Genomic DNA, 22,349 nt, shown 5'->3' with positions numbered 1-22,349 from the left:
GGTGGGATGAAGGATGTATTTAAGGGACGTAGTGGAAAAGTCCGTCACTCAGGGGTTTTAGAACTGGATCAGGCTGATAAGAGGAAATACTTTTTCCATACAGCCCTCGATTAGCCTGTGGAACTCAGGGCCACAATGTTTCACTGAGGCCCAAGAGCTGAACAGGACTCAAAAGAGGCTTGGCATTTCTGTGGAGAACAAGAGCATCCTGGGTTCTAATAGAAAGAATGTAAAAAGTTAAGATTTTGGGGAGGGGTTGAAACCCTCAGGCTTCAGGGCATGCCAACTATTAGGGGGTCAGGAGGTAACTTTTCACAGGGGCAGATTATCCCATAACTGCCCACTGCAGGGTTTCTTTCAGCTTCCTCTGGAGCAGCTGGGGCCAGCCACTCTTGGAGCAATGATACCAGATGGGATGGTCTGATCTAGCATTCCAGTTTCCCTCTCCCTGTGACAATGGCAATGTTCCCTTTGATCTTACCCAGCCCTTTCCCTCCAAAGATCTCAAAGCACTTTGAAAACAATGAATTCAGACCCACAGCACCCAGGGGCGGGAAGGTCAGTGTGACCCCAAGTTTTGCAGACAGGGAAGCCGCTAGTCTGAAGTGACTGGCTCACAGCTAGGCAGAGAACCCAGGAGTCCTGACTCCCAGTTCTCTTTGCAGAGAACCGTCCTGCCCGGGCAGAGAAAACTGCCCTAAATATAAACCACAGCGCTAATACCGCTGGGCCTGATCCTGCCAGCTTTACTCTGCCAACACTCCCCGCGACTGCAGAATCAGGCCCTGGGGGTCAGCGATTCGGTGTGAATTTCCGCTGGGGCAGAGTGAGGAGTGGGCCCCGATGGGGAGGCGTTGGGTGACTGTCTCCCCCGCCGCACTCCCATCAGCGCCGGGCAGAGGGCAGCGCGTGGCTCTCACACGGGAGAGGCTGGCAGCATCTCTGCCTGGCACAGTTCCCGTCCGCGCCATCTCACTTTTGGCCATGGATTTGTTTGCTTTCTCTCCGCAGGGTTTTGCCCACGCTTTCCAAACAGCCGCGGTTCCCTCTTCCACTGTAAAAGCTGCCACTTGCCAAGCGTGAGGGGCGCAGAGCAGAGACTGGAGATGGGAGACCTTTTCTGCCTCCCCCACGTGGAGGCAGACTGGCGAGGGGGCACATGGGGTACCAACATGGGGAGCCACCAAGGCATTGGGGCTAGCATGCAGGGGGGAGCAAGGAGTGTCCCCAAAAGGGGTGTAGGAGCGGGTATATTCCCCCACCTCACTGGGGGCTCCCCAGGTACCCCCACTGCTCCCCTTGGAGTGGTGGGGGGGCTCCCTCTGCCCCAAGCAGATCTCTCATTGAACCAGACTGGGGAGGTTTGCCTTTGTTCACAGCGGCCGTGACTTCAGGGTTAGGGTTCGTACTGGCTGGACAGTCCTGAACTGGGAAAGCAGAGGGACAGCGTCACTGGGGAAAAGGCCATTTAGCAAGTGGGCATGTTTATCTTCCCCAGCCTAGGAATAGGACACTATGGGACGGGCCCCCAGCCGATACCAATCAGGAATACACCAGCCCCCGGCTGGATTCGCCTCTCGATTCCATGAGGGTGAATGAGGAGCAAGGCAGCACCTCACACCCTGCAGTTGCCAAGGCCTTTTCAAAGCCCTTGGGTGCCTCTGCCAGGGGATCAGCAGCAGCATCCCCGTTTTTCTGCGTGGCAAACTGAGGCACAGGCCAGCTCTCTGCAGACTGTAAGATCTTTAGGGCTGGGAGTGTTTACTGGGTGCATGCACCACACCTCGCCTGACAAAGTGTGTCATGCGCCCGTGTCCGCTAGAGGATAGAAGCCTACTACTGCTGACCGCTATGGTGCTGCTCCCTTAGCTTAAGGGGCAGGGGGGTTGGGCAGACAGTCAAGGGTTCAAATCCGGGCCGGGGCGAGGGTTACTGTCACTGCTGTCTCCGCTCCCGCGGTAGAGCCTTTAGCTGGGTTAGCCCCTGTGTCTCTTTCCCTGTGGTTAGTGCTGGGGTGTTCCCTGGAGGCCCCAAAGCAGCCTTATGGGTGATGGAACAAAGCAGTAGAAGAGAGAGCTGCTTTCATGCCTGCAAATATCTCCCATAGGCCACCCCCCCAGCAGGTTGGTAACCCGCCTCCCTCTCCTCCTCCAGCACTCGGCTCCTGCTGGCCCCTGGCCTGCACCACGAATCCTTTCAAGCAAGGCCCCTCCCTCCTCCTGAATTCAAAGCCAGGTCTCCCCTGGGACCCACCACCCCACGCAGGGCGCATCAGCTGATTACGGGCACAGGCAGAGGAAAGGCTCCGACCAGCCCAGTGCCTTTGAGGACTGAGCGGCTGCTCTGCCACGAGCCAAGGGGCACCGGCTTTTGAAGGAAGGGTGAGTTTGGTGACCACCACGCCAAGGGCTTGTCCTAGGGGGAAGCTGACTGCAATCGCTGCTCGGGAATTGCTCTGGTCACTTCTATTGCAGAAGGGCAGCCGTGCGGGGAGCTGTTCTGGAACAGGTATCCTGGAACGCTTTACTGCACAGTAGCCACTCTGCTCAGTTTCCCCACATAGACAATCTTTCCTCCAGGGCCTGGCTTGCAGGCTGGAGCTAGGAGATTATAGGAAATCATGGGCCAGCGAAAAGATGGCCTGTTGTGATCATCTGGTCTGAGCCCCTGGATAACACAGGCCCCAGGATTTCCCCCAAATAACCCCGAGACCTGGGCGGCAGGCATCAAAGGCCAGGGGAGGATGAGCCCCCCCCAAACAGCCCTGTGTGGCCCTGCCCACGCTCCGTCCCCAGCCCCCTCCTGCTTCCCAGCGCTCTGCTACTGCAGCTCTTCCCCTGTGCTGGGGCTAATGGGGGCCAGCCTGCAGCCACGGACTCCGCCCAGGGCTCTGGGGCTGGGGGGGGGGCGCGCTACCGGGAACTGGGCCCGCGCCCCACGCTCGGGGGATGGGGATGCTTGGGCAGGCCGGGGCTGGCGTGGCATAGGAGAGGCAGAAGGGGCAGGCCGGGGGTCAGCCTCCCTGAGCCCAGGGTTCACCCACCACCCATGCCCCTAGAGCTGATGTCTTAGAATAAACCTCCAAGGGGGAATCCACCACCACCCCCGCCCGCCTTGGCAAGTTGTTCCAGGGGATAGATGCTCACTGGTAAAAACATGCCCCTTATTTGCAGCTGAATTTGTCTAGCTCCAGCTTCCAGCCACTGGCTCACATTATTCCCTTCACAGCTAGCGCATAGAGCTCATTATTAAACATTTGTTCCCGGTGTAATCAAGTTACCCCTCAACCTTCTCCTTGGTACACTGAACAGACTGAGCTGTGCGAGTCCGTCACTCTGTTCCCTAATCCTGTAATCATTCTCAGGGCTCTTCTCTGAACCCTCTCCAGTCTATCAGTACACTTTGTAGAGTCAGCTCAGATGGGGAAAGATGGGGAAACCGAGGCACAGAGAAGTGACTTGCCCAAGACAACCGAGCAGCTCAGTCTCAGAATGACCGCAGCCGGATTCGTTAGTCACTCCGTCATATCGTTTGTTTAGCATACACCATTCAGTGCAGGAGACCGCCGGCGGGGAGCCATGCACAGCCAAGGAGATGGGTAAAACCAGACGTCTCAAGCCAAGCCCTCAGCTGATAATCAACACAGCGCTGAAATCAAGAGAGTCTCACCGCTTTACATCCCTTGTCTACAGATCAATGTTACAGGCTGCGGATCAAGAGTCACGGCCACAGACCCTGCTGCAGCATGTGCCAGGATGCGTCCCTTGGACATCACCCCAACAGGGCACAAGGGGGCATTTTTCAGGTGACACCCTGACAGTCAGCAAAAATCCACAGGAGAGTCCTGCTGCCCTGCCTCCACTTGGGTCACTCCGCTTGGCCTCCCTCCACCCCCCCTCCACTGCACCGTGGGCTGGATCCTGATCACCAGGAAGTCAGCAGCAAAACTTCCCTAGAGGCCAGGAGAAAAGGCGCCAGGTTGCACCCTGGCCAGGACAGGGAGCTAAGCTCTTTGCAATGGGACACATGCAGAAGAGGCACTTGGCCACAGAGGCCCGGCCTTTCCCCTGCAGCGGGGCAGCAAGGTTACCCAGCACACCGAGACACAGCGCAGGGGGCTGCCGCCGCTGGGTACCAGACTAAGGTAGGGAGACCAGATAGCAAATGTGAAAAATCGGGGTGGGGGTGGGGGGTATTAGGAGCAGATATAAGAAAAAGACCCAAAAATCGGGACTGTCCCTATAAAATCAGGACATCCAGTCACTCGAGACTAAGGCAGCAGGGGAACAATGATGAATGAGTCCAAAGGCTGCTTGAAAGGAAAGTCAGAGAGCCTGGCCCAGAGAAGGGAGCCAGATCCTATCACTGGCCGCCTGGAGGGGGAGACTGGCTCCCGCTGCCTGGCCGTCCCTCCTGGGCCTTTTTCCTTTCCCACCCTACGTTCTTCTCTTGCCTTCTGTTTAGCCGGGCAAGCCTGCCCCTTCCACAACCCCGCAGTGCGCCCACGACCAGAGAGACAGCTAAATACCATGCCCTGAACAGCCTGACACTGGTACGAGTTTGCCAGGTCCTAGAATGGGCTGACCACACCACGCTCTGTTCCCCTCCCCATCAGGCAGGTTGCAAGGAAGAGGCAGCAAGAGACACAAACTGGTCGTCTCTACTCCCTTTACCTGGTTTCACTTAAGGAAGCCGGATCAGTCCAACAGCGACTGCTCCAGCCCATCTCAACCAGCCTCACTTTCCCCCCACTAGAAGTAATTCCCATCTTTAATACCGACTCAAAGCCTCTCAGCCCAGGGATGGAGTGGAGGGGGGGTTGCTAGGCCAACGTCCCAGCTGTCACCGCTGACAACTCCACCGAAGAGCAGACAGAAGTGAGGGGAAGTGTGGTCTGGTGCCCTGGGACCACTTGGATTCTATTCCTGCCTCTGAACTGCAGCATGATCTCGGGCAAGTCGCTTTGCCTCTCTGTGCCTCAGTTTCCCCTCCCCACTCTTTGGCTAATGAAGTGTAACAACATGGGCCCGGACTGTCTCTCACTGCACCCTGCATAATGAGGTTTCAGTCTCCACTGGACCTTCTGGAGAGGAATGCTAATAATGACGACAAGCAGCAGCTAGAGTCAGGGACTGTCAAGTGGCCAAATTTTGCCTGGGAGCAGCTCTGTTGATTTCAGTGGGGTTGCATGGAGTTCAGAGCCACCCAGAGGATTCAGGGGGCCTGGGGCCAAGCAATTTTGGGGGCCCCTTCCATAAGAAAAAGTTGCAATGCTATAGAATATTATATTCTCATGGGGGCCCCTGCAGGGCCTGGGGCAAATTGCTCCACTTGTCCCTCCCCCAGGTGGCCCTGATGGAGTTACACCAGGCTGGAAGTTAGCCCTGGTACTGTTACAAGTTCCCAAGGCAGCTGCCCCATGCCTGGAAGGACGTGACAAAGGAGATGCCTCTGTGCTGCTAATCCTAGAGCTGAGGACAAGGGGATAATCAGCATCGAGGGAGACAATGGTCTTTACGGGAGAGACACCTGCCTGCTAGGAAACTGACAGGCACCCACCAAATCCTCCCCTACAGGCCTCCAGCTGCTCCCCCTGCCATCGGCTTTAAATCCCCGCCAGGCTGTATTTGAACCCCTCGTGACCCAGAGGTGAAAGGTCAATTAGGGCATGTCTGCACTGCAATTAAATACCCACAGCTGGGCCGGCCCATGTCAGCTGACTCGGGCTGTGGGACAGCCCCATTCGGGCTGGAGCTCGAGGCCCTGGGACCATGCAATGGAGGAAGAGTCCCAAAGCGCAAGCTGACCCGGGCCAGGCACGGGGGTCAAATCACAGTGTAGCCATAGCCCCGGTCTCTTAGCGATCCTCCGAGCCAGCCAGTCCCACTGCCCTGCTGGCGGGAAATGCGTGGACCAGACCATCCTTGGGTTGGGACTTCAACTGCCTTGTTCCCAGCCTGGAGCGAACGTTCACAGACGAGTTACCCGCCTTGCGGAAGCGAGGTCCCTCGCACAGGCTCAAGCTGTCACAGGGCGAGAAGCACCCAGCCACAGGGAGGTTTGTCTGCCCCAGGAGGATGCTACTCTTAAGGGCTCCTCTGGATCTGCAAACCTGCAGTCCCAAATGGGTGCAGCAGGGATATGACACTGAATCTTCAACGTGTCTCTAGTGGTGAGAGCCGGGGACTGGGAGCCCAGACTCTGGGGCGATCCCAGCTCATGCGGGCTGCTGGTTAGGGCAGGGGGCTGGGAGTCGAGACTCCTGAATTTCATTCCTGGCTCTGCCCCCAGTTCACAGTGTGATGCTGCACAAGTCACTGGGCCTCTCTCATTTCCCCCATCTGTTTGATGCAGTGGGTTTCAGCCTTTTTCATTTGCAGACCCCTAACAAAGCCTGAGTGGCGGTACAGAGCCTGCTGTAAATCTGTGTGGACCAGAGGTTGCAAACCACTATTCTATAGGAACAACCGCCTTTTGCAGACCCAATAGAAATAATCTGCAGATCCCCAGGGGTCCGCAGACCACAGGTTGAAAACCGCGGGTTTAATGGATATAATTAGTCTTGGAAGGATTCGATTTTTATCGGTAAATGTCAATTTTGCCGCAGACACGCCCAATATTTCCGTTGCTAATAATCAACATGTACAGCTAGGGAAAGTAGGGGAAATGCAGCTTGAGAACGGATTCGCGTTTCATTTCCCGATATTTACTTCAGACATTTCGACGGGGGATGCCGACCATGTGTGGAGGGATGGTTAGAGAGCTTTAACTTTTTGAATCTCAACATTAAATCATCATTGTCTGAACCCCCCCATGCTGCAATTTCCCATAACTGAATATTTAAATTAATAAAAATTAAAAATACATTTAAAAAATCGATATCCATCAAATGATTTAAAAAGCAAAAAGATTGAATTGTGCAAAGCCCATGTATAAGATCTCCCCTCCCAGGGGCAGGGGTTAGGAGATGTAATGCTGTCATATTTATAAAGGATGTCAAACTCCTCCAAGAGAAGTTCCTCTTAGCCGGACCAAGTGGCCTATTCTTTTATCTGATGAAAGGGCCTTCTGGCTAATATCTGGGACCTTCAGGGGCAAGACTGATTAGGCTCACAGATCTGGCTGCACCACAAACAAGATGGGCATAGAATTCAACACCCCCAAACTCCCTAGACATGCGAGGCTCAATCCATTGTTGCCCATTGTCCCAGCGAGGGTGGTACCAAGGGGCTCTGAGGTAGAAGGGAGGGCCCCAGATCCCATGAGTGTAGGGGTGAGCTGGGGGTGAGCGAGCAGAAGTGGGATTCCAGGGCCGTTCCAGGTGGGTGGAAGCGTGGCAGGGTTGACCTGTGCTCCTGTGATTTGACAGCCCTGAAAAGCCCCTAGGAGCCCTCTGGAGCAGGTATAGAAGTTAGGCCCAGGGCTCTGCAGGTCTGAGTGTAGGGCAGGGCCAAATTCCTTCCCCTCTGTCCCTGCCCCGCTGCAGGCTCCTTGGCATTATCAGAAGGGAAGCGTCTAATGCCCCATGGGGTCTGCGTTGTTCCCATCACCGTTACCAGGATGCACGCCAATGGGAGATGCGACCTTTCGATGCCTATGGATTTTCAGTCCCCAGGAAGAGCAGTCGGGAGGCAGAAAGAGACAGAAAATTACAGCCCAGTGGCTCATACGTCTGCTTTGGCAGCGATTCATATTGATCTTGGGCAGCTCCCTTAGTGTCAAAGTGGTTCGCAAATGGAGCCGCTTCATCCGCCACTGAAATGCAGCCACCTCTGGGGTGGAGGCGCAGCCGCTGTTTTAAACAGCAGCATGGCTAGGCCTGCCCAGTCATTTAAGATGGGAAGTGAAGAATACTAGATCCAGCAGAAAGCTGCAGCACACATGTAAGGGAGCGGGATGCTGCCTGCCCAAGGATTTCACCAGGGCCCTGGGGCTAGCCTCCTTGAGTGCCATGGAAATCCCAGGGGATCTCTAATGCCACAGAGAGCCTCAGGACCCTGGTTTTGTGTCAGTACCTCCAGCAGCAGTGACCAAAGCCCCCAGTGGGGGCGTTGGGGTCAGTACAGACTTGGGGGTGGGGGAGAATGCCCCCTGCTGAATCGCCACTACCTGCAGCACCTGGGGTCTCTCTCATCCAGCTAACTGCTTCCCAGAACCCATCTTGCTTTGGGGAAGGAACAAATTCCCAACCTCAGGGGGCAGAGCTGGGGAGGTGGGAGTCCAAAGCCAGTGTCAAATAATGGATCTGGAGAGGGGTCTGATGGCTCTGAGAGGCAATTGTCCCCTCCTTCCAGAGACACTTCCATTATGGTCCTGCAAACTAATCACCCAACACACAGTCACATCTAGGAGAGCCTCCTTCCAGCCATACGAACACGAGGGTGTTAGAGACGCACACATCCCCCCTCCCCCGGTCAGTTCTGAGATAGAGGCCAGAGCATTAGCCAGGGCCCCCTCCAGGGGCAATGGGGCAATTTCAGTTCAAGCGGAGAGGGGAAGAGTGCACATGTGGGGGGAGAGGGGAGAGATCTGTCCATTTTAGCCCTGGATCCAATGCCTCAGAAGGGCAGAACCATCGAACCCAACGAGGGCCTAGTGCTCTGGTCTAATGAAGAAAGAAAAGGCCCGTGGAAAGGAGGGAAAGGAAGTGTGTGCATGTTGGGGGGAGGGGGAAGACGGAGAGAGATGGAGGTGGGATCCTGGAGGAAGAAAGAGGAGTGAGGAGAAAAGAGGAAAGAAATCGGGGTCTATGGAGGAGAGCGGGGGGCAGGAAAGAACGACCGTAAATGAGATGGCGAGCGAGCGAGAAGGGAGGCGCGGGGCAGCCAGGGAATGAAGGGCGGAATGAAGGCAGGCTGGATGTAGTGAGTCCCAGGGATAAAACCCACCAAGATGAGAGGGTGGGACCCTGCCCAGGGCAGGCGCAGCAGGGACCAGGCCAAAGGCCCAACTCTCCCAACCCAACCCAGGAGGCAGCTGATCCCACTGAATCTGAGCAAGGCTGGGAACCCAGCCAGGCCTGTGGGGCTGCAGACCCCCTGGCACAGCCCCATCCAGGGAAGGCCACTGCTTCAGCCAGCTCGCTATGGGGCAGGCTCTTCCCACCATGGAGAAACGCAGCCCCACCAGACTCCAGAGCGGAGAGGCTCAAATCTGAACCGCAGCCTGGATTTTAGACCCGTGTTACCTTTCCAGAAGCCCAGGCCAGGAAGGGTTAAAGTGAAATCCCAGGCGACTGCTGAGCGCTGGCTCAGAAGAGAGGAGCCGGGTGGGTTTTTTTTTTTCATTATGGTTATTAATTTATTGATTGAAAACAGGAGGGTGGGGGAGGGCGGCTTATTAATGTTTAAAGTGTTGCTAGCCTCCTGCTGGGAGGGGGATTTTAATAACCCAGGGTGGGTTGGACTCTACCAAGCACAGCTAACTGCATGTGCATTTCTCTCTCTAACCAACCCCCCCTCAGTCTTTCAGATACGTTTATAAACACCCCACTGTTGAAGACACTTTCCACCTTCATAACCCCCCCCCTTCTCCCCGCCCCCCATCGCTCCGTTTCCACCCCGAGCAGACCGACAGGAAAACACCAAATACGCCACTCTCCTCCCCTGGTTGCATCAAAACAGGCGGGGGGGCGCGGGGTGGGGGGGACTATTTGGATCGAGACTGCAGCCTTACAAGCCGCTGCGATCCACGCAGCCTCGACGCAGGCAGGGCTGGAAATAAACAAACAAGGACCCCCCCACAACCTCCCCTCCCCACAAAAACCCACCCAGCCGGCAGCCAAACGAGCAGCAGAGCCGAAGGAAGCAGCCCTGAAACTGACACGAGATGTTGCTGGCCAGGCTGAAATTGACCCGCACTCACCGAGGGGTCCCTGGCATCCTTAGCAGCGTCCGATTGCGTCCATGCTGGGATCCAGAGGCGTCTCTTGTGGTTCCCCGCTCTCCTCCCCTCTTCCTTTTGCCCCCCCCCTTATTTGGCTCCAACAAGCTTTCAAAAATTCAAGGAGGGAGCGGAGAGGATAAAGGAGGCAGCGGGAGCATCCTGAGAGGTCTGCAAGGGGGGAGGTGCTGCAGAGAGAAATTTCATACTGACCTCTGGATTCTCCAGGTTGGGATGGTCCCAGGGACTGGAGGGAGGGGAGGGGAAGGGGGGAGGGGAAGGCAAAGGCGGGGGGGATTCACAGGAACCCGGAAGCAGCTCGGGCAGCCTGGCTTGGAGTCAGGGAAGGAGGATGCAGCCTTGGCCGTGTCTCCCAGCTGCTGGCTTGGCTGGGCTGGGCTGGGCGGGCTGCTGATGTGGTGATGCAGTGCTGAACTGGCACCATGTAGCCATTCCCTGGGGTTGGGAGATCCAGAAAGATGGGGAGGGGGGAAGCAGAGGGGAAGAGAGAGGCAGAGAATGAGAAATCACAGGCTCACAGAGGTTTAAAGAGCAAAGCTTTCCAGAGAGCCTTGCAGCCTGCATCCCCCAGCTCGACTCCTTTATGTCAGCACCGAAACACAGCCTGATTTTCAGAGGTGCTGCCCACCCACGGCTGCCACCAGGGGCAAGGGGAGACATGATGCTCAGCACCTGTGAAGAAATCAGGCTGATTCAGTGTGGACTTGAGTGACTGACTTTATGCACCTGAGTTTGAGCATTCTGGCCTAGAGACAGTTGCAGCACCCAGCTCTGAATTGCAGCCACCTCAGGGCTGGAGCACAGAAGCCAGTGTTCTGCAGCACTGGAAGGTGGGGACTCTTGTGTTTGCTTGTTCTTAAATCCACTGGGGGGACATCCTTGATCCCACAAAAAGGAATCTCTGTGGGATCTTTAGTTCCCAGGTGGGGCAGAGAAGGGCAGAGAAGGGCCTTAGGGTTTCATCTGGAACAGAGCCCAATAATCTGCCCACTACTCCAGTATACTTGCGTGGTTCCACCTGAGACATTATTCTCCAGGCTGCCAACCCAGCGTGTTCCCTGGATCACAAACCATTCGCATGGTTTTGAAAGGCAGTTCGGGGGGGTCCCTAGATGGAGCAACATGGGTTGGGGGAGCAGATGGGTGGTGTCATTCTGGGCAGAAAAAGGCATTGGTTGGCATGGCAAAAGGATGCGGCGGGTGAGGTGATGATCTGGGACCTGTGAGACCTGGGTGCTAATCCTGACTCTGCTTTGTCAATTGGCGTCTCCGTGCCTCAGTTTCCCCTCTGGCTGCCTCGTTTGGAAGCTCCTCAGGGCAGGGAGTGTCTCTCTCGCTAGCGTTTGCCAAGCACTTAGCACGCAGAGACCCATGCTGGGCACAAGATAGAAATAACCTCAGAGACCTGGACCTTGCCAGGACTCCCCCAAATCTCCATTGACGTAACCGGCCCTCGGAGGGGAGTGATCCCCCCCGCCCCTGCGTGGGGAGGAAGGGGAGAGAAGGGTGAAGCTCTCCCGGGAGCTGGAATGGCTGGTGGTGCTGAATGGACAGCTCCCAGGAGCCTGGCTTGGGAGGGGGAAGGAGGTTCCTGCCTGGGAGAGCTTGGGATGGAGGCGAGAACCTGGGAGGAGAAAACCGGCTTCTTCCCAGGACAGACGGATTCAGCTGGAAGGCGTCGGGTCTGGGGCCATTTTATTAACCACAGGAGACTACTGGGTCCAGCAGCAAGGCCAAGGCCGCGGCTGGGGCTGCTCTGCTCCTTGTTACGTTCTTCACCTGGACGCAGTAAAGTCTGTTTAGAGTTATGGCCAAGAGAGGCCCAGAGCCGGCCCTATCCCGGGAGGAGAGAGGCCCAGAGCCAGCCCCATCCCAGGGGGGAGAGAGGCCCAGAGCCGGTCACATCCCGGGAGGAGAGAGGCCCAGAGCTGGCCCCATCCTGGAGGGAGAGAGGCCCAGAGGCGGTCACATACCAGGGCGAAGAGAGGCCCAGAACCAGTCACATCCCTGGGAGAGAGAGACCCAGAGCCGGCCCCATCCCTGAGGAAAGAAAAAGGCCCAGAGCCAGTCCCATCCCGGGGGGAAGAGAGACCCAGAGCTGGCCCCATCCTAGAGGGAGAGAGGCCCAGAGCCGGCCCCATCCCGAGGGCAGAGAGGCTCAGAGCCAGCCCCATCCCTGAGGAAAGAGAGAGACCCAGAGCCGGCCCCATCCCAGGGGGGAAGAGAGACCCAGAGCCAGCCCCATCCGGGGGGAAGAGAGGCCCAGAACCAGTCACATCCCTGGGGTAAGACAGACCCAGAGCCGGTCCCATCCCTGAGGAAAGAGAAAGACCCAGATCCGGCCCCATCCCTGAGGGAAGAGAGAGGCCCAGAGTTGGCCCCATCCTGGGGGTAAGAGAGACCCAGAGCCGGCCCCATCCCGGCGGGAGAGAGACCCAGAGCGGCCCCATCCCTGAGGAAAGAGAGAGACCCAGAGCCGGCGCCATCCCGGGGGAAAGAGAAACCCAGAACTGGCCCAATCCTGGGGGTAGAGAGGCCCAGAGCCGGCCCCATCCCAGGGGAAAGAGAGGCCCAGAGCCAGCCCCATCCCAGGGGGAGTGAGACCCAGAGCCGGTCACATCCCGGGGGGAGAGAGGCCCAGAGCCGGTCACATCCCAGGGGGAAGAGAGACCCAGATCCGGCCACATCCCGGCGGAAGAGAGGCCCAGAGCCGGCCTCATCCCAGGGGGAAGAGAGACCCAGAGCCGGTCACATCCCAAAGGGAGAAATGCCCAGAGCTGTTCACATCCCAGGGGGAAGAGAGACCCAGAGCCGGCCCCATCCTGGGGTTAGAGAGGCCCAGAGCTGGCCCCATCCTGGGAGAAGAGAGGCCTAGAAAATAGGGATTTTCAATTCACGTTTCATTGAGTCAAGAGGGGGTTTTAGGAGGGGCTAGTGGTTGCATTCAGGAAGGTGGGTCCCTGCCTGGGGCACCAGGGGCCATCAGCACAGAGACACCAGTGGCTGGAAGGTGCGGCTGGGGTGAGACAGGTGCAGCTGGGGTGATACAGGTGAGGCTGGGCAGCTGGGGTGATACAGGTGCGGATGGGGAGAGACAGGTGAGGCTGGGATGAGTCAGGTGAGGCTGAGGTGATACAGGTGAGGCTGGGATGAGACAGGTGAGGCTGGAGTGATACAGGTGTGGCTGGGGTGAGACAGGTGAGGCTGGGGCAAGACAGGTGAGGCTGGGGACACTGTCTGAGCAGCGGGGAAGGGGTAGGGGGGGTCAGTGCTGATGAGGGTGGGGCAGATCTTTGAGATGGTGGCAAGAATCTGCCATCACAAGGGATGGGGAGTCGGGGAGGGGTCCTGGGACTTGGGCAGAGATGGGCCTCTCCTGGAGTGAGCGATGAAGAGGCTGTCCCATCCCGGGGGGGGGGAGCAGAACGGATTCGAGTGAAGACCCTAAGACCCGAGCTGTGCTCTCATCAGCTTACCCCAGGGCCTGCAGGTGGCCCCTTTGCACTTTGCTGCTGGGCTAGAAAATGAGGCAGCCACCCAGCCCCCCATCTCTGCCCCTCCCTGGGGCAGCAGAATCCCAGGTTGCCACCCCTACAGCAGCAGTAGCAGCACTGCCTGGATTAGCAACATGTTGGTGCACGTCCAGGGCGCTGTGCGTGTTTTAATCCAAATACACATTCACACACAATCTCTCTCTCATGCACACACAGAGCTTCCTGGCTCCAGCAGGCACAGCAAGGAGGCTGCCAGCCTGGGGGAGGACTGGAGACAGCATGGGCACGGTCTGGTGCCTTCACAAACCCGACTGCAGAAAGTAGGGCAGTGGGAGGCAGCGGTCCCCGTGCCAGCCACTCTCACTCCCAGTGCCCGTGTCAAACAGCCGGGCATAGCAGTCAGGAGAGCGCTGTTCCTGCTCATGTTACTGGGGGGTTATGATGTGGCAGAAATGGTTAGAAACAAATCTCAGGTTGGCACGCATGTCGCTTCTGACACGGAGATCGCCGCAGCAGCCAGGACATCCCACTACCCCCACCATCACCCCAGGCATGTTCAATTGAAAGGGACAGGACCTGCCCAGATACGATGGTGAGGGGCACTTTGAAAAGACATTATAACTATAGCCAGGTGGAAAACTAGTTTCTGCATGAGAGTTGTTGAAATATTTTCCCATTCCAGATGGGGATGAAAAATCAAAATCTTGGAAGTTTTTCAAGAACAGAAAATAAAATAAAATTTAAAAAATGGGATCAGGTCAACTGAAGGATACTTTTTTTTTTACCTTAAATCAATGTATGTTTCTAAATGAAAAATGGCTTTGAACTGAAAAACAAACTCTTTTTTCCCCAAAAACTTTTTAAAATGTCTTTTTTCGAAATGAGTCCAAACCGAGCCTTTCCCGCAAACAGTTTCAGCTCTGACAAACAGACATTTTCTGATGAAAAAAAATATTTTGTTGAAAAAGTCCTGCCCAGCTTTAATGATCATTGAATCTTAATTTTATTCTGCACGTGCCTTCCTCAACAGCAGCTTAACTCCTAGGACAGGACGCAGGCTCCCGAGATAAGGAACAAAAATGCGACAGGAAATAAATAGGTGATGCAATAAAAATGCAATGGAAAAATAACTCAGCAAGAACTCATGTAATCTTAGAAGCCAGCAGAGGAGACCCAGCAGACCAGCTCTTCCTTCTCCCGCTACTTATTATGATGATCTGTTTCACCATAGAGCCTAGGAGCCCAGTTCTAGAGTGGGACCCCATTGTATCAGGCGTGGTACAAACACAGAACAAAAAGATCGCAACTGAACGCGTTTCCATCAGCCCCACAGGGATGGGAGCGTCCTAACTACCCCGATCTCTGGTGGTGCTCAGCCTAGCACGAGCAGTCTCCATCTTAACAGCCCCCGATCCTCATACCAATCGTCCGGCTTGAAAGTCAGAAGACTCACTTGAGGAGGCAGGTGACTGGCTGAGATTTTGGTGTTTGTGTGTGTGTGTTCCAGTCGCACACATGCTCAGGCTCGCTTGCACACACAGAGTCCAGTAGCTCACTCCCACACAGGCGCTCAGCCAATCGCTCGCACACCAAGCACACTCACGGAGTTGTGCCCGCAGAAACACGCTGGTCTGTCACATGGCCGGAATTCGTCGCACCAGTGCATCTTCTCTCCCTTTTTGTGATCCATTTAGTTACAGCAGCTTCGGAAGAGGGGGGCTGGGACAATGTGTACAGTGGGGTGGGGTGCTGACAGCCATTGAACTCAGCTGTGAAATTTGTATATGATGGAACCCACTTCCAGCCAGGGGGTGTTGCCGCATCCCCAGCACCCCTGGTTCCAGTATCTATGCTTCAGAACGAGCCTCCGGTGAAGATCTAGCGATGTCACCTGGCCCTCCCTGCGGCGGCGCAAAGAACAACGGCTCCAGAAGACGCCCTGGGGTGCCAGGCACTGCTCTGCCAACCGCCATGGTGAGAAAGACGCAGAATAGGGGCACGTGGCATTGCTGGGGCAGCGACGCCCAGGCAGGCAGGAGGCAGCATGACGTAGCGGGCAGAGCAGGGGGGTCTCAACCTTCCCAGACTGCTGGGCCCCTGGCAGGAGTCTGATTGGTCCTGCGCACCCCTGAGTTTCACCTCACTTAAAAATGACTTGCAAAATCAGACCTAAAAATACACAAGTGTCACAGCCCCAGGCGGTTACTGAACAATTGCTGATGTTCTCACTTTCACCGTGTGATTATCCAATAAATCCAGTGGAACATAACAATTGTCCTTCCATTTCAGTGTAGAGTCTAGAGAGCCGTAGAAACAAGTCATTGTCTGTATGAAATTGTAGTTGGTACTGACTTCCAGGGCCAGTGCAACCATTTAGGCGACCGATTTGGGAGGCGCCAGTTTCTTTGGCAGCGACTGCGGCGGCCGGATTCCGGCTGCCCTTGTTGCTGCCAGCATTTAGGCGGAAGGAGCTGGGGCAGGGGAGCGCGGGGAGGGCTGCCTGCAGCAAGTAAGGGGAGGTGGCACGCCGGGGAACTCCCCACCCCAGCTCACCCTGCCCTGCCTTCTCCCCGAGCACGTGGCTGCCTCACTTCTCCAGCCTCCCAGGCTTGCGATGCCTAAGCTGATTGGTGCCGCAAGCCTGGGAGGCGGGAGAAGTGAAGCAGCCACGTGCTCGGGGTGCTGGTGCTCGTGCGTGGAGCAGGGCTGGGCTGGGGTGGGGGGGTGCCTCAGGGCAGAGGGTGGGGGGTGGGGAGCTGCCGCAAGGGGGGCACCTCGGGGGGGGGAGCTGCCACGGGGAGGGGCGCCTCAGGGGCAGCATGGAGGGGCGCACGATGGAAGTTTTGCCTAGGGTGCAAAACATCCTTGCACCGGCCCTGCTGACTTTGCTAGTGCTTTTTATGTAGGTTGTTGTAAAACTGAGCTGATGTACCCCCTGGAACACCCCTCATGTACCCCTGGTTGAGAACCACTTGGGTAGAGCACTGAACTGGGACTCAGGTGAGCTGGATTCTCTTCCACAGAGCTACAGGATAACCCTGGGCCAGTCACTTTCGCCTCTTTGTGCCTCAGTTTCCCCTCCCACCCATTGTCTGTTCTGATTGCAAGTGCCCCAGGGCAGGGATTCGTCCCTGTCTCTATACAGCACCCAGCTCTCGGGGCTGCTGTAATACAAAGAACCTGGGGAATGAAGTTAAACACCTGAGGGTCTGAACTGAGACTCCTCGGATTCAACTCAGTTCTCAGCCTGTCTGGGCTCCCTGTGGCCTGGCTCCTGGCAGGAGCAGCGCCAGGGTTTTTGGCGCCCTAGGCGGGGGTCCTTCCGCACTCCTGGTTGTTGGTGGCAATTCTGCGGCCAAGGGTCCTTCCGCGGCTCCTGGTCGTCGGGGCACTTTGGCGGTGGGTCCCAGAGCGAGTGAAGGACCCGTCGCAGAATTGCCACCAAAGACCCAGAGCGCGGAAGGACCCCCCGCAGCCGAATTGCTGCCGAGGGTGGCAAAATGCCGCCCCCCAAATCCTAGTGCCCTAGGCGACCACCTACGTCGCCTAAATGGAAGCGCTGGCCTTGGCTCCTGGACTCGGTTCTCAGCCCGTCTGGGGTCCCCGCGGCCTGGCTCCGGGACTTGGTTCTCAGCCTGTCTGGGCTACCTGGGCCCTGGCTCCTGGACTCGGTTCTCAGCCCGTCTGGGCTACCTGGGCCCTGGCTCCTGGACTCATTCTCCGCCTGCCTGGGCTCCCCGCGACCTGGCTCCTGGACTCGGTTCTCAGCCCATCTGGGCTACCTGGGCCCTGGCTCCTGGACTCGGTTCTCAGCCCATCTGGGCTACCTGGGCCCTGGCTCCTGGACTCAGTTCTCCGCCCGCCTGAGCTCCCTGCGGCCTGGCTCCTGGACTCATTCTCCACCCGCCTGAGCTCCCCGCGGCCTGGCTCCTGGACTCGGTTCTCAGCCCGTCTGGGCTCCCTGCAGCTTTGCTCCTGGACTCGGTTCGCAGCCCGTCTGGGCTCCCCACGGCCTGACTCCTGGACTCAGTTCTCCGCCCGCCTGGGCTCCCTGCAGCCTGGCTTCTGGACTCGGTTCTCAGCCCGTCTGGGCTCCCCGTGGCCCGGCTCCTGGACTCGGTTCTCAGCCTGTCTGGGCTCCCTGCAGCCCGGCTCCTGGACTCGGTTCTCAACCCTTCTGGGCTCCCTGCAGCCCGGCTCCTGGACTCGGTTCTCAGCCCGTCCAGAGGTGCCTCCCTTGCCCCATCAGTCCTGGTCCCTCAGCTGGGAGGCAGCTAATTCTGGCACTGGCCTGGCTGATTCACTAGGGCTGGCTGGCCCAAGCCTCCTGGGCCCGTCAAGGGGCAGGCTTCCATTTCACACACATATGTACACAGCTGTGCACATGCTCACACAAATGCCCACATGCAGGTATGCACACACGCATGCCCAAACACATACCCAGGTGCAGCCCTCCCGCCCCAACACACACACACGGCTCCCACCCCGGAAGATCTCCCGTACACCTGTGTTACCAGGCTCCACAAACACAGTGTTTAGGTCAGTAACAAACAAGACTAACTAACGACCAGCAAAGAAGTCATTAAAAAGAAAAGCGAAAGATCAGAGCAAACCAGCATCAATTTACCCCATTCCCCCCCACACACACATGTGGGGTGTATGGCTGGGGCCCCAGGGAGCTGGAGGAATGAGCAGCACATATGCTTTGAGGTCCAGCTCCCAAAAGCAGAGGCAAGGAACCACGGGGTGGGGGGCAGGACAGCAGCAGTTTGGATGCTGCAAGGCACTAGAAGGGGAGCATGAACCTGGCAGGCAGGGAGCTTGGGATAAACCAGTCAAGGCCCCTCTCTCTCCTGCCCCATATCCTTGTAGACCCTGCAGGCCTGTCCCCCCTGCCCCCTCTCCCAGAATTCTCCCTAGGAACACAGACATGGCCGGACTGGATCACACCATCGGCCCATGCCTGCTACGAGTCGGTCTGACATTACCCAGCACCGGCTGCTCCAGAGGAAGGAGTAAGAACCCAGCAGTTGGCAGTTACAGGCTCTGTCCAAGGGGAAATATCCATCCGGCCCCCATCAGGGAGAGGCTGGTTCATGCCCATAGGAATCCATCCTCCCATTCCCATGCTGAGACGTGCCAGCCACGTTCCACCCTCTCTGGGGCGCATCCGCAGGGCAACCGATGTTAACGGGTGGATTCTGACCAGAATCATCTAAGGCAGCGTTTCTCAAGGACCGGTCCGTGAACCAGCGCCACTCCCCGAGATCTCCCTGAAAGAAGGCAGCAAGCCAGTCCCTGGTATCAAAAAGGCTGAGAAACATTGAGCTAAGAGGTTTTTGAGAAGGGCTACTTTGGGGAGGTGTCTCTGGGATTTCTGGTCTTCTGCACTGCTGGAGAATGAACAACGCACCTGGTTTTTGAGAGCTTAAAGCCAATCCCAAATCCTGCTGAGGACTGTCCGGGCCTTCTCTCCCTTCCCACCGTCCCCTGGGATGATATGTTATACTACCCTCAGGAGCGGCCCTTTGAATCCCTGTTCAGTTTCTTTCGGGGGCGGAGGAGAAATAGGAGGTCATTCATCATGCTGTCCTTAATCCGATACCGTCCAGCCCAGAACATGCACCACCATGAACCTGGGCTGTTCGTGACATGGATCCGGGGACTTGTGTGGATGAAGGAGCACCAGCTATAGAATTTAAACATCCAGGAGCAGTTCAGAGTGACAAACACCAGAGCTACGAACTGACCGGTCAACCACACACCTCATTTGGAACCAGAAGTATGAAACCAGGGAGCAGCAGAGAGAAAAAAAACAACCCCCAACCCCCCCGTAAACGTAAACTACTAAAAAACCCCAAAGCAGCATCTTCTGAACAGTCAAGTTTCAGAGTTGTATTAAGTCAATGTTCAGTTGCAAATTTTTGAAAGAAGAAACCTAAGAGTTACGAACATTTCAGAGTTACGAACCTCCATTCCCGAGGTGTTTGTAACGGAGGTTCTGCTGTATGCTCACAAGCAGACACCACAGGAATATATACCTCTGACTGTACACTCCCCAGGACACTAGGAACATAAAAACTGAGGCCCAAGGGTGTCCATCCAGCCCCGTACCTGTCTTCTGACAGTGGCCAGTGCCAGGTGCCCCAGAGGGAATGAACAGAACAGGGAATCATCAAGTGATCCATTCCCTGTCGTTCATTGTTTCTGGCAAACAGAGGGGCACCAGCCCTCCCATCCTGGCTAATAGCCGCCCCTGACCAATCTGATCCCCATTCACATTCATCCTGCTCAAGCCGCCATGCAGAACGCTGCCCTGGTAGATTCTCCCTCATCTGGCCCCCAAAATGAACCCACTACGTTCACACCTCCGACCACATAACGTGGGGCCTTTCCAGCCCCAGGCGGCCGAACACCGCTCCTCACGCCAGCCCCAGGGGGTGCTGGGGAGCAGACACAAGTCCTCCCCTTGATCCCACGCACACCCCGTGCCCGTTGAGATCAGCCATTTGAATAACGGAGCCACAGGGACAACGAGGGCCTGTATTTGATATGATCCAATGCGAGGACATTGCAATACAAAACCAGAAACAATCCATCCATCCATATATATATATATATTATATACATACACATTGATACGTGTGTAAGGAGATTAAATAAAAATTTAAGACAATTTCCCATCGGTCTGTCATCCCACATGATGTCCCTGTGTCCTTGGCCCACGTCGCCTTGCCATTTTTTTATCCGTCCGTTTCACAAGCAGCCCGTTGCTCTGCGCAATCCCAAGAGGGGTTCGCCGGTGGGTCTATTCTGCATTGACCTGCCCATCCAGTGTGCTCCCAACTCCACACCAGCCCGGCCCGGTCAGGGATATGGCTCCCGACGCCCTCACATCCAGTCACTGTTGGAGACTGAGCCTTTTGGGGCAGCGGCAAGGATGAGTGCCAGTTTACACCCGGAAGGGCCACCAGGGCGAGGGGTTGGCTGGACCCTGTTGCTCCTTCTTAGACAGTGTGGGGGTGAGAAGTTAATAAACCTCCCCCTACTCCTGGCAATCTCCAGCTTCCAAAGGAAAACAATTGTCCCGGCCACGTATAAATACTGCGGTTGTTGGTTTTTTTTATTTACAATTTTTAAAAGCAATCGTGTGGTTTTGCAAACGTATTTATTTTCCTTTGTTCTTGTTATCGCTTAAAAAAAAACCCCTCGTCCGGCCTTTACATGAGGGGAGGGATGGGCTGTGTCGGCCCAAAGACACGTCTCCCGGTGGTGCCCGTGCAATCCTGTCCGTGTGTGTGTGTGTGTGTGCGCCTGGCGATGCAGGACACCTTTCGCTTGGACTGGCTATGCCCTGCCGGGGGCGAGATCAGGGCCAGGGCCCAGCTCAGCAGCATCGTCCCTCCAAACTCTTCAGGAACGGGGCACCCGAGGCCGCCCGCCGGCTCAGAGGGGGACACCGAGGGGTCACTTCTCACAAGGCTCTGGGGACATTCCTACCTCTTTTCCCCTCGCCCTAGAAATAAAGGGGAGCTGGGGGCTTCCTCCCCACCTCCCCCGTGTGCCTGAAAGAAAAGCGCCCGTCTGGCCAGAGGTGGAAAGGAGGCGCTGCAGGAGTGGGCAGGAAAAGAAAGAAAAATGAACAGGAAGGAAGGAGGCTTGAGCCTGAGGCTTTGGCAACATGAGACAATGGCACAGATGTAACTAAACTAGGCCAGACAGTGGGGAGGTTAAATGGGTGCCACGTCCGTGGGCATGGGTGTGAGCGCCAGTGCCCCCATCCCGTGCACAGGTGTGAGCACCAGTGCCCCCATCCCGTGCACAGGTGTGTGAGTGTGCCAGTGCCCCCATCCTGCTTATGGGTGTGAGTGCCAGTGCCCCCATCCCGTGCACAGGTGTGAGCATCAGTGCCCCCATCCTGCACATGGGTGTGAGCGCCAGTACCCCCATCCTGCTTATGGGTGTGAGCGCCAGTGCCCCCATCCCGTGCACAGGTGTGAGCATCAGTGCCCCCATCCCGCACATGGGTGTGAGCGCCAGTGCCCCCATCCTGCACATGGGTGTGAGCGCACCAGTGCCCCCAACCCGTGCATGGGTGTGAGCGCACCAGTGCCCCCATCCTGCGCACGGCTGTGAGCGTCAGTGCCCCCATCCCACACATGGGTTTGAGCGTCAGTGCCCCCATCCCGAGCACAGGTGTGAGCACCAGTGCCCCCATCCCATCCATGGGTGTGACTGCGCCAGTGCCCACAACCCACGCATGGGTGTGAGCACACCAGGGCCCCCATCCTGTGCATGTGTGAGCACCAGTGTCCACAACTCACGCATGGGTGTGAGCGCACCAGGGCCCCCATCCTGTGCATGTGAGAGCACACCAGTGCCCCCAACCCACGCATTGGTGTGAGCACACCAGTGCCCCATCCCGTGCATGGGTGCAAGCGCACCAGTGCCCCTTTCCACGCATGGGAGTGAGCAGACTTGTGCCCCCATCCCATGCACAGGTGTGAGTGCACCAGTGCCCCCATCCCATGCACGGGTGTGAGTGCCAGTGTCCCCATCCCATGCATAGGTGTCAGCACATCAGTGCCCCCATCCCGTGCACGGGTGTCAGCGCATCAGTGCCCCCAACCCATGCACGGGTGTGTGTGCCAGTGCCCCCATCCCGTCTATGGGTGTGAGCGCGCCAGTGCCAGGCCCGTGCGTGCTGTGAGCGTGGCAATTCCCACGTGCACTGCTTGATGCCAGTCCAAGTCTGACCCCAATTAGTCACCTTGGGGCAGTACTCTGCTGCCCATGGCCTGCATCTGGATCATTTGCTCCCCCTCCCCTCCAGAGCAAAGAAACTCAGTGTGACCCCCCGGGCTCCCTCCCACCGGCTCCTCCTGCAGCTGGAAGCCAGCCACAGCCCGCGCTCCCTGCTGCCTCTGCGGAGCCAAGTGCGGAAAAGTCTTG

General features: G+C 57.0%; 1 protein-coding gene and 1 long non-coding RNA gene across 2 annotated transcripts in view; one reads left to right on the top strand and one right to left on the bottom strand.

The window, feature by feature from the left end:
* Window positions 1-22,349, bottom strand: part of PPP1R9B (protein phosphatase 1 regulatory subunit 9B) — an 82,959-nt gene that overhangs the window by 15,535 nt on the left and 45,075 nt on the right. The window contains exon 11 of the mRNA XM_050935367.1: window positions 9,865-9,971. Within this exon, the coding sequence (XP_050791324.1) occupies window positions 9,865-9,971 (107 nt within the window). The remainder of the gene's footprint in view (window positions 1-9,864; window positions 9,972-22,349) is intronic.
* On the top strand, window positions 21,058-21,699 carry LOC127040512 (uncharacterized). Its single transcript, XR_007771447.1, has 3 exons — window positions 21,058-21,156; window positions 21,190-21,292; window positions 21,594-21,699. It is a non-coding gene; the product is annotated as an uncharacterized LOC127040512 (long non-coding RNA).

This window comes from Gopherus flavomarginatus, chromosome 25, assembly GCF_025201925.1.
Source record: "Gopherus flavomarginatus isolate rGopFla2 chromosome 25, rGopFla2.mat.asm, whole genome shotgun sequence".
Taxonomy (NCBI): Eukaryota; Metazoa; Chordata; order Testudines; family Testudinidae; genus Gopherus; species Gopherus flavomarginatus.
This window is presented reverse-complemented; position numbering and strand designations above follow the sequence as displayed.